At 42.5% G+C, this 14,716-nt stretch overlaps 1 protein-coding gene across 6 annotated transcripts in view; it reads left to right on the top strand.

Annotated features, from left to right (window-relative positions):
• Nucleotides 1–14,716, top strand: part of Mitofilin (inner membrane mitochondrial protein mitofilin) — a 32,458-nt gene that overhangs the window by 193 nt on the left and 17,549 nt on the right. For 2 of the 6 annotated variants that reach the window (XM_077403310.1, XM_077403311.1), the window contains exons 2-10: nucleotides 342–424; nucleotides 852–920; nucleotides 1,108–1,320; nucleotides 1,398–1,441; nucleotides 1,662–1,769; nucleotides 1,848–2,055; nucleotides 2,136–2,547; nucleotides 2,709–2,843; nucleotides 9,153–9,381. In XM_077403310.1, the coding sequence (XP_077259436.1) occupies nucleotides 342–424; nucleotides 852–920; nucleotides 1,108–1,320; nucleotides 1,398–1,441; nucleotides 1,662–1,769; nucleotides 1,848–2,055; nucleotides 2,136–2,547; nucleotides 2,709–2,843; nucleotides 9,153–9,381 (1,501 nt within the window). Of the gene's footprint in view, nucleotides 1–28; nucleotides 276–341; nucleotides 425–851; nucleotides 921–1,107; nucleotides 1,321–1,397; nucleotides 1,442–1,661; nucleotides 1,770–1,847; nucleotides 2,056–2,135; nucleotides 2,548–2,708; nucleotides 2,844–9,152; nucleotides 9,382–14,716 lie in introns of those variants that run through there. The other 4 variants (XM_077403313.1, XM_077403316.1, XM_077403314.1 and 1 more) reach the window with 4 other exon arrangements.

Below are 14,716 nucleotides of genomic sequence, written 5' to 3'. Positions count from 1 at the left end.
CGCGCGCGTCGAAATACCGCGTGGAGCGACCGCGCGATGACACACGGTCGTCGCGTACCGTGACGTCGTCGTCGTGTCCTCGCGACAGTGTCGCGCGACGATACCGCGCCGACCGACTCCACGCGCCGTCGGCGCGTCACCGGCGATCAACGACGAGCGTCGTGGGGTCGGACGAGCCGTGACCACGGTGACGGAGGATCCCGCGGGGTCTTCGACGAGAACGTCCGTCGTCGCGGGGGCGACGTTTCCCGGCCCGTGCGCGCGTGACAAAGATGGCATGTTTTCAAGAGGCTTACATAACTCCAGAAGTTCTGATCTCAACGTGGTTTTAACCCTTTCAGGTCAAAAAACACAACTCCAGACTACATCTGACTGCCAGGTACTACGAGTCGCGGGCGCGCATCAAGTACGAGCCAGATGGAAGGTGAGTCCTTCGGCCAAAGTCCATCCGGGTCTCGACAGGTATTATTGCTTGTCAGACGCTTGTCGTTATCCCGCGGAGATCGTCCTCGCGCCTCGTCAATTCCGAAACACGGTTGACATGTTTTCAAACTGTTCATGTGTGATTTCGTGCGGTGAAATCGTAACGCGGTGAGGTTATGTCCCGATCATGTGTTTTCCCAAGTCCTAAAATAAGAATGAGTAATTTTATGAATGACATCTGCTACATTCATGATTTTACCACTAGTGTATCTGGATTCTGTTGAGTAATCATTGATCATGAGAGTTGTTAAGCGTTCGACGAGTAATATAACTTTAACTTAATCTTTTGATATATTGTGTGCGTCTTGTATCTGTATGCGTAAAGAAATATAGTCTTGTATTTTTTTTTTTTTTTTTTTTTTTTTCAGGCTATGCAGGGATGTCAGACTTATTTCCAGGTTTACTGGACTTAAGTATTCGACCGCACCGTCAAAAAGGTACACACGGAACATGAATCTTAAGAATATTTGGCACGTTGTTTATTAATGCGTGCTCTTATTTTTTTGTGACCTACACGCTGGCTATTTGTATAATTTTGGATGTGTACTGTATCACGAGAGAAGGAAAAAGAAAGTCAATTGTTTTATATAGATTTATTTTAATTGCTTGCGTTTTTCATAACAGCGAGAAAAGTCGGGGATCGGGGACGCTGTTAACTCTAGGAGCTGTAACAATAGGTACCTTAGGAATACTAACGTATGCGAAACGAGATCCAGAGTTTCGAGCTACTCTCGAAGGATGGATTCCTGGCACAGACAAAGCTATCCGAATTATCTTTCAAGAAGACTCCAGCTACTTTGACTTCGTGCTTACGTTTTTCGAAACGTTGAAGGAGACGTAAGAAAATAAGAATTATGTATAAAATTAATAGTTAATTATTGATGTCACTGAAATATGAATGTTTTTTTTTACAGGATATTAGGCCTGTTCATCAAGGAGGCATCAATACCAGAACCAGGTCAGACAAGAATACAGTGCGCAAAAGTTGTAGAATATATACGTGAGTCCCAATCCATGCCTAATTCCTTAATTCCTTACCCATGCCTTCTTTCTCATACCTTCTCCTTTGTGATCTTGTTCCTTTCTTTGACACTTTTTAGAATTACATAGATTACATATTACATACTTAATAAGTAATGCTCTTACTAACATTTAACAATCGCATGTGTGTACTGTAGCGCCCAAGCCAGCTTTTAAACCATTGGTCGAGCAGAAAGAAGCGCCTATTAACAAGAGTCATACCGAAATTCGTGTTAGTAAAGACAAGGGTGAAAAAGTAGATGTTGGTACGTTTACATTATTTCTTGCAATCATTTTACACGAAATCTATGTGGAAGATAATTAAATAGTTTATATTTTTATAGTTGAAAAGCCAAAGTCGCCACCTAAAACTATACGCGATGAATTGATGCCGCAAAATCTTGTCGAGTTAGAAACATACTGTGGCGAAGCTGCCGCTAAAGCTATTGCGGCCTATCACAAGGCAGTGTGCGCGCTTCAGGAATACAATCAGGATGTTGTCAAAGTAGTTGAAAGTGCTGGCACCACGATAAGCGGAGTCGTTTGGCAAAGGTGATTGTCGTTATGCTTACGTAATCATTTCACACTTCACTTGTATATCGATTATGTAATCAGATTTGTCACGTTCGCAGGTTAAAGGAGGCGACGGAAAAGAGGAAACAGACCGTACAGAAGGCGGAGGAGCACGCAAAAGATGCGTTAGATTCTCTTAAACGTATGTATAATCTAATTGATGAACCTGTGCTCGAAGCGGCCGCTCACATTAAAACGGCCGCAAGGCGGAATATTAGAAAAATTATGGACGACGTGGATGAAGCCAAGAAAAAATATACCGAAGAGCTACAGAGTGGTAGCGTTGCGGAGCGTTACTGGAAGCAGGTTCAGACAGCGCGAGAGAACTTTAACGAAGAATTGCAAATACTGTTTCCCAATATAAATATTCATGATAAGAAGTTGTCTGTGAGCGAAGAAGCTTTCGATTTATTCGTTCTGCATATGTATCACAAAGTCAACAATTTGCAAAAGGAGCTGGAGAAATTAAGAGTGAGTTGTTAGCATTATTTATTTTAACGTCAACCTCGTAGTCTCCAAATTTATATTTCTGAAACGCTTTCGTGCTAAAACAACGTGATTTTCGCGTAAAATAATATTGCGTCGATAATATCGTCACTAGGTATCTTCAGAGAAAAATTGTTTAATTACAGACAGTCAACGAAGCTAAAGTAAAAGCGGCATTGAGAACGACGGGTGAAGACGCAACTCAAGAAAAGCTGGACGCGCTAATAAGCCTCGCGGTTAACCAAGAGAGACTTGAGCTTGAAGATAAGCACGCGAAAAAGGTAGGAAATATTTTCATTATATTTTTAATTTAAACATGGATCGCGAGCACGGTTCAAATTTACAGAAAAATAAATTCTGAGAATAACAGATATTTAAATTTATTAATCGTCATTTGCGAAAGTAACGTGACGTGTTATCTCGTTGTATGCTGTCGAGCTTATGCCTTTTCGTTCGTACTTCGTACATTCTGCTGTGGAGAAACTAATTCTATAATTCTATGGTGTGCATACATATGTGACAAGAGAATATATTCAAATATGATTCAGATGGCTTCAAAGCGCCTTGTTTGGCGTGCGAATAGCGCACCGGCCGATGTTGCATGCTTTCACACGCTCCATCCCTGTTCTCTTAGTGTACAAATACAGATAAATGCGAGCTTTAGCGCCGTTATTAATGTTGCCGTAGCGTTCAGAGACTTTGTACAGCCACGCGTTCACGTCTAAAATCTAGCTCTGTTGCGGATATAGCCGCGCGAATTAAAGAGGGATGGCATAAAATGATTCTCTCATTAAATCGTTCCGCGACAACAATCGTGTGAAACGCGAAAAATTTCCGAGATTTCTAAGGAAATGTTTTTTACGGTGAAAGGAAAAAATGATGGGGTAAGATGGAGGGAGGTAGTTAAAAACCGAGCGGTGGAAATGATGGTGCTTAATAATGCTTGTAAGACGAACGAATAGAGAGATAAAGCGGTGATAAAGCGGGCCTTCATTAAAGAGCGTCGGAAAATAACGGAATAAGAAAGTAACAACGGGTCACTTGAATCATAGCCGCTTAACATCACGTTTTACTACTTTTCAAGATTTCTCAAGTTGAATGGCTCCGCGCATAAGGTAATATCCGAACGTTGTTTCGTAAAGTTACATTTTAAAAGAGTCTACCAGTGATGCGTTTTTTTTTTTCGGATTTAATAATTCTTTATCAAATGTCTTTCCTTCCGCGTTTAGTAAGAACGTGCCAACTTTGTGAGTCAAATCGAGACCGAATCGCTTTCCACGCGGTTGTATTCAGATCGTGGCACAGGTGCATCGGTATTTTGTTCGGATATGACGAATTTAAATCGGTGCAGGCATCGATGTCTAACGCCACATACGTGATATGTCCGAGCGTGTCGCGTCAGAGGATTGCTCCAGCAACGCCAGTCCCTCTTGGTTCTTTTATTTATTTCCATTTGGCCGGGCGCCAATATTTCGACAGCAACGGGCGATATTATTCCCTTGGAGTATACGACGTTTGTGTGCCATAGTCATACGTATGCTACCGGAGAGGTATCTGCTGAGGAACCATTGCGACTCACACTGTCCTCATAGTTGTCCGACCGCTCTTTTCCGGGGACTCTCTTCTTTTATATCCCCGGTCTCTGTCTCCCGGAGCCGCACCGCCGAATATAAATCTTGTCGAATCGATCGGCGCGGCGGACTCGCACGACCTTTTGTTCTCGTTTCGAACGGGAACAGCGGTGTCCTCTAATTGCTATTTGTCTACGAGCTTCCGGTACTGCTCGTTAACGTCCGGTCGAATATTTTACCGTTAATGCATCACGGACGGGCCGGGTGTATCGCTGACCGATATCCCTGCGTCATCCAATAAATTACATATATATATGAGAAAGACAGCGGAATTAATTAAACGGTAATCATTGCATAAGTTGCCGCTAACAAACGATCGTTCGTCCCGCGACAGTTGATGCGAGCTGTCGGGGCAAATGCGACGAAAGTGTGTCATGTCATCGTCGTCGTCGCGAACTTTACGGTGCGTTTGCGTTGCTGCTCGTCGCGCAAAGAAGGATCCCCTCTCGCGTCATTTAATTAACACGTAGTTCGCCTCGGAAAAACAACTCGTCGTCGTCTTCGTCAACGCGAGCGACTCCGAATGTTTTTGTTTTAACGCGTTGCAACGTTGCGAAAGCAGAGGTAAAGTCACGCTACAAATCATTGGCCAAACGAAACGGTCATCGGAAAGGCCATGTGTCAAATTTTTTCGAACGAGTTAGAGGAATTAATTAGTTGTTTTTTTTTTTTTTTTTTATGTATATATCCGATGCACGTGTTTATATATATATACATATCGTACATGAATGTAAAATATAAATCAACCGAAACGACCACCGTTTATCAAATGTTTCATTTTTGTTTATACTCACATCACAACAAATAAGTAAATTTTTCCATGAAGCCGTAGGGATACGTCCCAAGATCGTAGGGAGAGCTTGAAAAATTCATAGTTTCTTATCTGCTTTCACGGTTTGGGATTTCAGTCCAAGCCCGGTCACGGAATATCTTGATGGCGGTACACCTAAAAGTTATTTACCGCGACGGACGTGAATTATCGATGAAACCTTTTGTCACGATTTGTTTTGTCTCGCGCACGGACGAAGCTTACCCATCGTCTATTATAGAAACAAAATGCGAGCAGTGAAACTCGTTCGAACCATTTTCCGTACAGTTTTCGCAGCGCATCGCCGCGCGATACTCGTCAAAGCGCGAACAAATTAAAATTTACGGTATTTAATAGAAATTCTTACAGAAGCTCTAATAAATTCCACAATAATAAGCGACAGTCTGTGAAAATCCCACGCTCTTTTCCGCATTGAGCTTATAGTTTAATTTCTAGAAAAGAAATATATATATATTAATTTAAACTACAGAGAAGACTGTTTTAGCAATGTTTAAGTTCCTTTAATTTTAATTCGAATATTCTCTTTCTGTCTTTATTGCGCATGCACACGTTTATATCTGCGGGTAAGTTGTTTAGCCGCACTTTTCGGGCGCGAAGTGATGCACTCGTTCTTCGGAAACGATCTTTAGCGCACGTGCGCGACGTGGCGCCGATCGTATATCCGCTTTTACGACGGAAGCGCTCGCCGGTAGAAAAAATATTGCTAGACGTGTATAGGACGACTAACCAACCGCGCGAAAGAGCGAGCGTTTAAGCGCGTTCTTTCCTGTCTTTGTAAGTAGAAAAATTCCCACATTAACGCCATTGCGGTCGTACGTGCTGTACCGATCGCGGCATCTTCCCTGAATGTTTTTCTTCCCGATCCGGAGATCAATTTCCTTTTTCGCTCGCGCCTTTTCCCATGAATCTCAGATATCTGTTTTATTCTGCAGACCAAGATTCTGGAATAATTTAAAGACGACGTCATCGGTATTCTGAATTTTCATTGAGTCTTTAATTGAATAATATGTAGTGTCTAGAGACGTTCATTCTTTACGTCAATGACGAATTCTTCGAGAATTTTTACTTAAGGAAAATGTTGCCGTAAGGTTTCATCTGTTGGAAATTTTCAATTCAGCGTAAAGTCATGGTTATCAAATCACGAATTGAAACGAAGAAGAAGTAAAGTTCGATTGAATATGAACAATAAGATTATTCTTTCTTCGTTTAATTGCAGCTTAGAAGTTTAACGAAAAGCCTTTCATTTCCGACAGGAAACTATCGACTGGGAAACTATTTCACTTTTAAAATTGTTGGTTGACATTTGACATTTTATTTGAAGTCGAATGGGGAGACTAACTCACGTTGCAAAACAGGAAGAATATTTTATTGGAGTCGGAAAGGCTGACAGAATCATTGTCGTAAAGTCTAATGTATTTCGTAACTGGGGAATTCGCGTGAGATAATAAATACATTTCGCGCGAGCCTTTTCTCGTATGTATAATTACTTGCCATCAACGCAAAACAAAGATATGGAGGATATGTGATGAGGATGAACTATTCTCCGGTTTAGAGGATTTTTATAGACAAAATTCTTTCGCTTCACCAGAGTTACATTGAGATTTACGATACGCGTAACTTCTGAAAATTCTTTATTACGGTCGTTTTACTCTTAAGAACGAAGAAGAGGAAATCAATCTCGATTTTATATTAAATAAGGGAAAAAAGGAGCGCGTGGGACGCCATCGCACGCGGGCGCGAATTGCGAGGCTCTCTGTCCACGATATCTAGGTAGAAAGAGCTTTTTCCATCCGCATACTTTCGATCGTTCGGCAAAGTCGGCGAGGCGCGACCCGCGCGAGTTAATAGCCCCAAATCCGTTTTCCTTTCTTTCGGGGAGGATCTCGCCCGTCGCATCCGTCGCTCGATCCCCAGGTAGATTGCCGTACAAATCGTCGTCATTAAATTAGTTACGCGCCCAGGAAAAACCGCTGCGATTTCGTTCGCTCGAATCCGTCTTCGTGAGAGATAAACGCGAGAACCGAGCGCAATTTCGTTATCGTCAGCATTCGAGAACGAGGAGGGGAAAAAAAGAGAAAGATAAACGTAATACACAGAGGGGTACGAGATATATAACTGCATTGCCCAACCGTAATGAAAGGACCTCTTTGCAATTTAAATCACAAGAGAAATGTGCGAATATTGTTATCATTTTTCCTTGACGGGATGCTCGATTAAGTAGTGCATGTATTAATAACAACACCTATATAACAATCTTTCCGTTCTTTCCGATTCTTAATCTGAACAGAGAAAAATGTCAGAATAATTAGTAGAACGATAATTGCGACAAAGTAAACACTGTAATTCCATAATCGACGATAGACGGAGCAGAAACATCTGTCGCAGTATTTTGCAAGCGGAACAATTTTCGCGTGACTTCGCGTGAATATAAACGGCTCGTTTTTCCTCTACCGTATTTAATTAATCCGGCTTGGCGCAATTGCGGCATGCGACCGGTGTTAGTGAAGTGTTTTAGATTTGCCGAAACGGATTATAGAGCGTTGCGCTGGAGCCAGCTTAGCTCAACCGAATGGAAAAGTCTCGTCTCACGTTATTTTAAAAAAATTTTTTATTATCTATAAAATGTCAATTTTATGTCGATTAATTTCAAATAATTTACGTGAAAAAATAAATTTATAGTTAAGGGATATTCTATAATTAGGAAATAGTAATCAAAAAAGATTTTATAATTTTTTACTTTTATAAAAATTAAGATTTGTTGTCAAAGAACAAGTGTAACTTTTTTTAGCATTTAGATTGTTGCAGCATCGACGACAGCAACGTGAAAAATAGCCAGCCTTAAGATTGCGGCTCATTTCCATTTGTCCTTGATTCCACCGCATTTTGCGCCTTTTGCGCAAAGACAACTGCAGTTATTCGTACATTACCGACATTGACTATCTCTAGAACTTCATCGATCTATCCTCGTAGGTCGCGAAACCTAAGATGTGGGTGAATAACGATCGAGAAGGCTATGGTATCGATAGAAATCCCTCTCGCTCCCTTGAAACTCCCTCAAACGGGTCGGCGAAGTTGTCGGGTCAGCCGGGCGTTAATTATTGACATGGGTTCTCGGTACATAGAGATTTCAGATGGTGGCGGATGCCGGTGCATGTCCGCGAACCGTCCCAGAAACACGGGTCCGTAGACGTTGTATACGAAACGCAACGTTGGCTAGGGAGTAAAAGGGTGAACCAAGTGAGGCGAAACGACGTCGGCAGACAGGAGATAGAGGATGTATCAGACTTTCGAGGCTTGGGTCGCTGCCCAATGAGGACGGTCCGGTGATGCCTTAAGTGCGGATAATTCATCAAAGTCTCATTAGGCTAATGCCTTGAGGCTTGTATCTTGAACGGCATTATCGCGCCGAGGGTGGTGATTGCAGGAGACACAGCTTCTCAGGGATTCTGATTTTTTTTTTTTAAATACAAAAAGGACATTCTCAATGGTTACGAAGGAAAAATAACTAACCAAGTTTTCGCTAAATTCTATTCCTTCCGATTAGAATTTTCTTTCTTAGCGTATTTTACGTATTTCGTACACTTTCAGTTCATTTTCAAATAAATGGCGTTAAGTGGCGCAAATCCCGAGGAAATTATTTTTTTGTCACCGTGTTGTTCTCGTCTCTCTGTACCTTGCAACAATATCGCCGAGCTGTCGAGAGACACTGTTTGTTCTAGACTTTAAGGCACCGGCATGCAACGTCTTACCTATAATAGTTTCCTGAAACTTTGGCTTATCTCTCACGTGACGTTTATTTTCTCTTATCTCGCGTGGATAGGAGATTGGAAAGGGCTGAGGAACGCGACGTTACAATTCCGCGATGCACTTATATTTATTAGAATGTAAAGAGTTTATATTGAAATATAACCAACATTAATATTAGGAAAGGCAAAAGAATATAAAAAAAATAACACGTAACATTTCTTATAAAAAATTTTTTTATAGGTATATTATTTTATTTCTGCAACATAAAATACTTCTTTCTTTAATTATTTATGCAATATGGTAGAAATTATAAAACGAACGAATAAAGTATGCATATTGTCCATTATATACCGTATTCACGAGTATCCGTCTTCGTGTTTCAGCTGCTGACGGAGCAGAAGAAGCTCGACGACGAGATGCGGCGGCAGCTGAAATTGCAGTCGGAGATACACGCCGATCATCTTCGAGAGGCACTTTCGGTCAAAGAGCAGGAAACGGAGAGGATGCTGCAACGCGCGCTTAGCGAACAAGCCGACACCAGCGCCATAAAGCACAAGACACAGCTCGCAGAGGTAGTTGGAAGGTCACGTGCTGTTACAGCGGCTCTCAAAGGTGAGTACGTATCCCTGTATACATCTTCTTGCTTCGAACCAAGAAGAAGTCGTTTCCTCAACGTTTTCTCTTGTGCGAAAAAGTGCAATCGCGTGATCGCGACTTATATCGACTTATGACGCGTAAAAAAAATTCAATACCGATTAAAAATTGTGCGAAATGATTCAAAGTATAATTTAATTTAGTAAGATCAATCTTGCCAATAGTTCTGCGTATAAACTATACCTCGATTAAAGTCGCGTAAAAATTATCGTAGCCGACGTCCATCAGTTCAGTAAGTAATGTTCAATGTCCATTGTGCCATTCAGGGGACAAATCATCTTTCGGGGAGATGTTTTCGCCTTTGTCGTCTTCACTATTGTGCCGTGTCCGGGCGTTTAATTACACGGGCAAAAAACACGGCCCTGGTCTCTCTAAAAGACTTCGCACGCTCGTGTCTGCGTCGAGAAAAGTGTCGGCGGACATTTTGAGACGCTTGTTCTCCTCCACTGTTTGTCTTTTCCCAATCTCTTTGTCCTTTCGACGGTATAATGGACCTCTCATGGTCTCGAGTTGGACTGAGTCGGGTCGAGTTTCACCATCGAATGTGTAGCGTTTGCGCGATCAGTATTGTTTGCGACTTGCAATTCCCTGTCTTTCACCGAACCGGACGTGTAACTTAACCACGGATGTTTACAAAGGGGTGAAAGATACGATCCTGTAATTGTTCGCGAAAGAAGGGTAATACTTAATAGGGTGGTCTCAAAATCGATGATACCACGTCTGACAAAAAGAAAAGTATAATAAGAATATATAAAAACTTAAAAATTTCAGCGAAAAAGATTTGAAAGAGGAGATCTGCATTTCTTTTTAAATACTGTTGGAAGTTTTCTGAAAATTACTTGTAAAGGCGCCGTTATGCCGGCGATGTTTACCGAATGTCGAACGTTTGCCGGACGAAGTTTTCGGCGAATGGACTGAGTTTTATTATTCCGCGGTAACTTTGTAATCCGCGTACAAGGCGCACAACACTCTGAGACTCGCCTGGCCGAAGATATCGCAGGATGTATTCGCCCTTTCTAGTTTTACTGGTAGCGCAGAGGGGCTACCGGAGTTTAATCCGGATTAACCCTGTTCGAGTTTAACACAGCGATGGCACCTCCAACGGTCCCCCTTATCGTCGCTGCCCGTACTTTCCTGTGTCCGACCAGTTGAGATTAATTCTCGATTAACAAATCTCGTATACACGACATGCACTCATCGCGCAATGCGCCGGCCGATAAATATCTTTAATTAGTTTTCATTCGAGTCATTTTCCGGTCACTGAATGAATTACGAACGCAACACGTTATCGATATTATACGCGTCGCGCTCGCGCCCTCGATACGACTCGCTTGCGTTACATTATTGAAAATCGTTGCCACTCGTGGAGATGTACTTTTTTTTTGTCCGTTTTCAATGATCCTTCTCCCCAAGAAAACCTACGTGTTTACTATCTGAACATTATTATCGATTATTCATAAAGAGAGTCCGTATTTAATCCCGCACATTTCTCGCCCATAAAGTGTCCGATATTTATTTTATCCCGCGCGTTACGTACATTAATTATCGCGACACAAAGAGAAAACGAGAGAGCGGGGTTTTTTTAAATGAGGAAGGATTTTTTTTAATAGCATTTATTTCTCGTATTCGATAAACGGCGAGCATCGCATTCGTTCCGCGGAACGAATTTCGTTGGAATTCATTGCGGTTTTCGACAAACAGTTTACTCCAATGCGAAAATAACGGTAGCTTCCCCGCAAACTATTGTGATATTTTCATTGGACCGTTTCTCATCGAGTTTCTCGATAAAAACGTCCTAATTTCCCGGTGGTCTACCGATGCTTATAATTATTGTTCTAATTGCGGATTGTCTCTCGAAGTAGTGTCACCGAATTTGACCGACCGGGATATTTCTGGCTGGCGAAAGAGAGAGAGAGGGAGAGAGAGCACGGCTGTTCGCTCGTTAATTAACTTTGCCCAACAAGCGGACGGAAGCGTAGGTGGAGGTTTCCGGGAGGGAGAAGGGCGGAGAAAGAAACGCGTGGAATACGGTGCTCATCGCTGCATAATATCCATTATCCGGCGTGGAGTTCTGCGTTTAATTTGGTGAATTACGTCGTTTTACCGACGCGCTTCGCTACCGGAGACTACTCGGAGGCGGGACGCGCGAGGACAGGAGCTATACCAAAAGTTAATAAAATGCAAGTCCCTCGAAGGGTCGTAAGGTAAAGACGAGAATCTCGAGGGAAAAAAAGCGCGAGGTCCCGTGATTTATAAGTCGCGCATTGCGAGGGCGCGATGAAAATAAAGACATTAATGGTCTTTCGTAAGGATCTCGTGAGAAAAAAACGTGGCAAGGACGACGAGAGAGAAAAAAAGACGCAACTTTTCTCTTTCTTCCTCTTTCACTGATCGCTCCCGCAATGGCGCGGCGGTGGCACAGGAACGTATTTCATGAATAGAAATTAACAATAAAAAGATGGCATGAAAAGAGATGAGGAGGCGTCGAGGTGTAAACTTCTAGATTTCAACGTGGGCAATGTTGCAACGGGCAATGTTCGGTATCTCGCCGAGACGTAAGAGAGGCGGAAAAAGAGATTCCGTAGCTTCATAAAGTGACGATTTTCGTTCTGGAAGTTTGAGAAATAACAATTTCATCATAAGTAAAATGGTAGCTTATATATAATTGATAACTTTGCATAGATCTGGATTTTGTCCCGTATCTACGTTTCCGGCTGAGGCAAATCTTGATCACCTGTCTTATGATTATTTATTTATGCAAAGGTCAAAAGTTTTCTACATATGTAAAATAACGAGAAATTAACGAGATGAGCGCATATTTTTTCGAGCAGCAGCCTGTTCTCCGGACGTAAAATTATCGCGAGTAATTAAATAACTTAAATAATAATATAATAAAAGTGCAAATTTAATATAGCTGTGCTTTTTTTATCGTATAGAATTTAAATACGGGAGAAAGACAGCTACGCAGGGTAGCTGGAAGGGCAATAAAGCTGATGGATGAGGGTAGAAAGTGAGGGAGATCGTAGGTCGCGGTTTTATCAGCTCGACAAACCGACTAACATATGCGACGTATGGCGTGTGCCCCAATTATAACTTCTGCCATACGTCTCTCGCGGACGCTATTAAGGGCCAGTACATGGTTATACCATACGTCGAATGCCGGGTGGCGAGGAGAAAAAGCGCTACAGCCGCGCGGTCGGCTGTTCGCGTATCGAAAAACACGGCTGCATCTCGCACCTCCGTGGGCGTTTATTGTCTTTCGCGCTCGTGACGAGCTCGGCAATGAAGAAGATAATAACGCGTCGTAATTTACGGTAACGAGCGCGGAGGGAGAATGAAGCGCGAATTGCTCTCGCTCGAAGGGAGAAGTTGCGAGAAGTGCCTAATTTTCAGAATTTCTCTTTTGGATAAGATGCAGGAGGATCTCGCGAATGTGAGAGTGCGGAGTCTAATCTCGTTTGTCGTCGTGACAAAATAGAACTCGCGAAGCGAGTGCCGCGATACGCGGTGCATATTCATACGCTTGGTGGGACTCAACTAATGCTACGTCGAGCTACTCGACGCGCGCGCGAGACGCCGTGCTCGCTCGCGTCGGACGCGAATCCTTCAGGGAGATGGAAATACCGACGTTACTCCGACGTCGATGCGGTTTATGTTCTTCCTGCCTTGGCAAGTTTCCACCCCCGCAAAATACGGGATAGATCACCGCTATCGTCGAATATTTCCGCCGCAATTACGTCGCGTTAAATTCATTTGCGTCGCCGGCTACGGGAGGAGAAGCCTGCGTGTGACGGTTACCATATCCCGATCCGCCTCTCATCCGTCCTGAAGACAACTCCTCGGCGAAATCTCGCGAATAACAACGACGACGACGGATTCGTTCTTTACGATCCAGAGCGCGAGGACATTTTCAAATTCGAGGTATACACTTAACACGATTACGCAAGCTGTATTACGACAAGATTTACAATTCACGCGATGGAATCTCTTTCTTCGCGTCCTTTTGCTGTTACGAGATCTCTCGCATTAGATTGAACCGACGTTGCAGGAATTAAAATACTGCCTTGAAAAAGAACATCGACTGCTATTATAACATCGAATATTAGGTAATAGCACGTATTTATTTTCTCCTGCTGAATAAATTATTTTCGTGCTGCTGATGAGAAGGAGATAGACGGGAGAACAAAAGAAGCATCGACTTTTCTCATTTAAAATCAATTGATTCAAGATTCGCCCACATTATATCGTTTGCGCGGAAAAATTTAAAGGGAGGATAATAAATCTCTTAATTGACTATACGAGAATCGTATTCCGTCGGAATTTACGGTGCTATGCTTTTATTGCTGAATTACTCGCGATTGTTTGCGCGGGGAATTAACTCTTTTCGCATGTACGGTATTTCGGATATAACTTTTCTTCGCGCTTGTAACAGATTCATGTTGTTTATAAATGTGAATTTAAGAATATCGAATCGTGAATATCGTGTCCATATATCGGGCTTCGCGGAGAAACGTGGCTCGCGAATCTGCAAAAAGGTATTCAATATCCGCGAGAGTCGACTTTTTTTATACCGGCGGGGCTGCGGACGTAGAATCGAACGTTTAATCACAAGCGCACGAGCATTTACGATTTAATATTTTCTCGGTCGCGCGCGAATGGCGCGACGAGAGTCGCAATTCCCTCGTAAATCAGACAGTACGTGCTCCTCGGTGTCGAACGTCTCAAAATTAATAGCGTGACAGCTGCGGGAGCGGGACGCATAAACGTGGAAACGCGTAAAAGTTTGGCCGACACGACGCAGGGTAGATATGAAGGTGGAATACTGATGGGGGAACGAACGTGTATATACTATATATGTTTAGAAGAAAAAAGTATGTGGATGTGTGACCCAAAAACCGCCGATACGTAATTTCGTGAGTCCTTATACATACCTTATATATACCTAATATCAAAACTAATGACATCAAATATTTAGCAAATATTCCTTCAAAGCTAAACCGGGTTATAAAATTTGCCTCTTTGGCCTTTTTTTTTTTTTATATTTTGCTATAAATATATTGATTTTTCTCTTATAAAGTTGAAGCCGGTCGTAAATATATATGTATTTGATCGAGATACATACTGATCGCGTCCGCGCGCGTTTTAATTAAATTCGCGTTTAAAATGCGTTCTCTTTTGAACGACGTCGCATGCTTTATCCCGCGCGATTTTCGCCCCGACGAAAATAGTTGAGCGAAATCGAGAGGGGGGGGGGAGGAGATGGGGAAAAAATAAGGAAATAGATCGTCGAGCT

Source organism: Temnothorax americanus, unplaced genomic scaffold (assembly GCF_048541705.1).
Source record: "Temnothorax americanus isolate GAGA-0224 unplaced genomic scaffold, ASM4854170v1 Scaffold17, whole genome shotgun sequence".
Classification (NCBI taxonomy): Eukaryota; Metazoa; Arthropoda; class Insecta; order Hymenoptera; family Formicidae; genus Temnothorax; species Temnothorax americanus.
The sequence above is the reverse complement of the archived record's forward strand: the minus strand, read 5'-3'. Positions and strand labels throughout refer to the sequence as shown.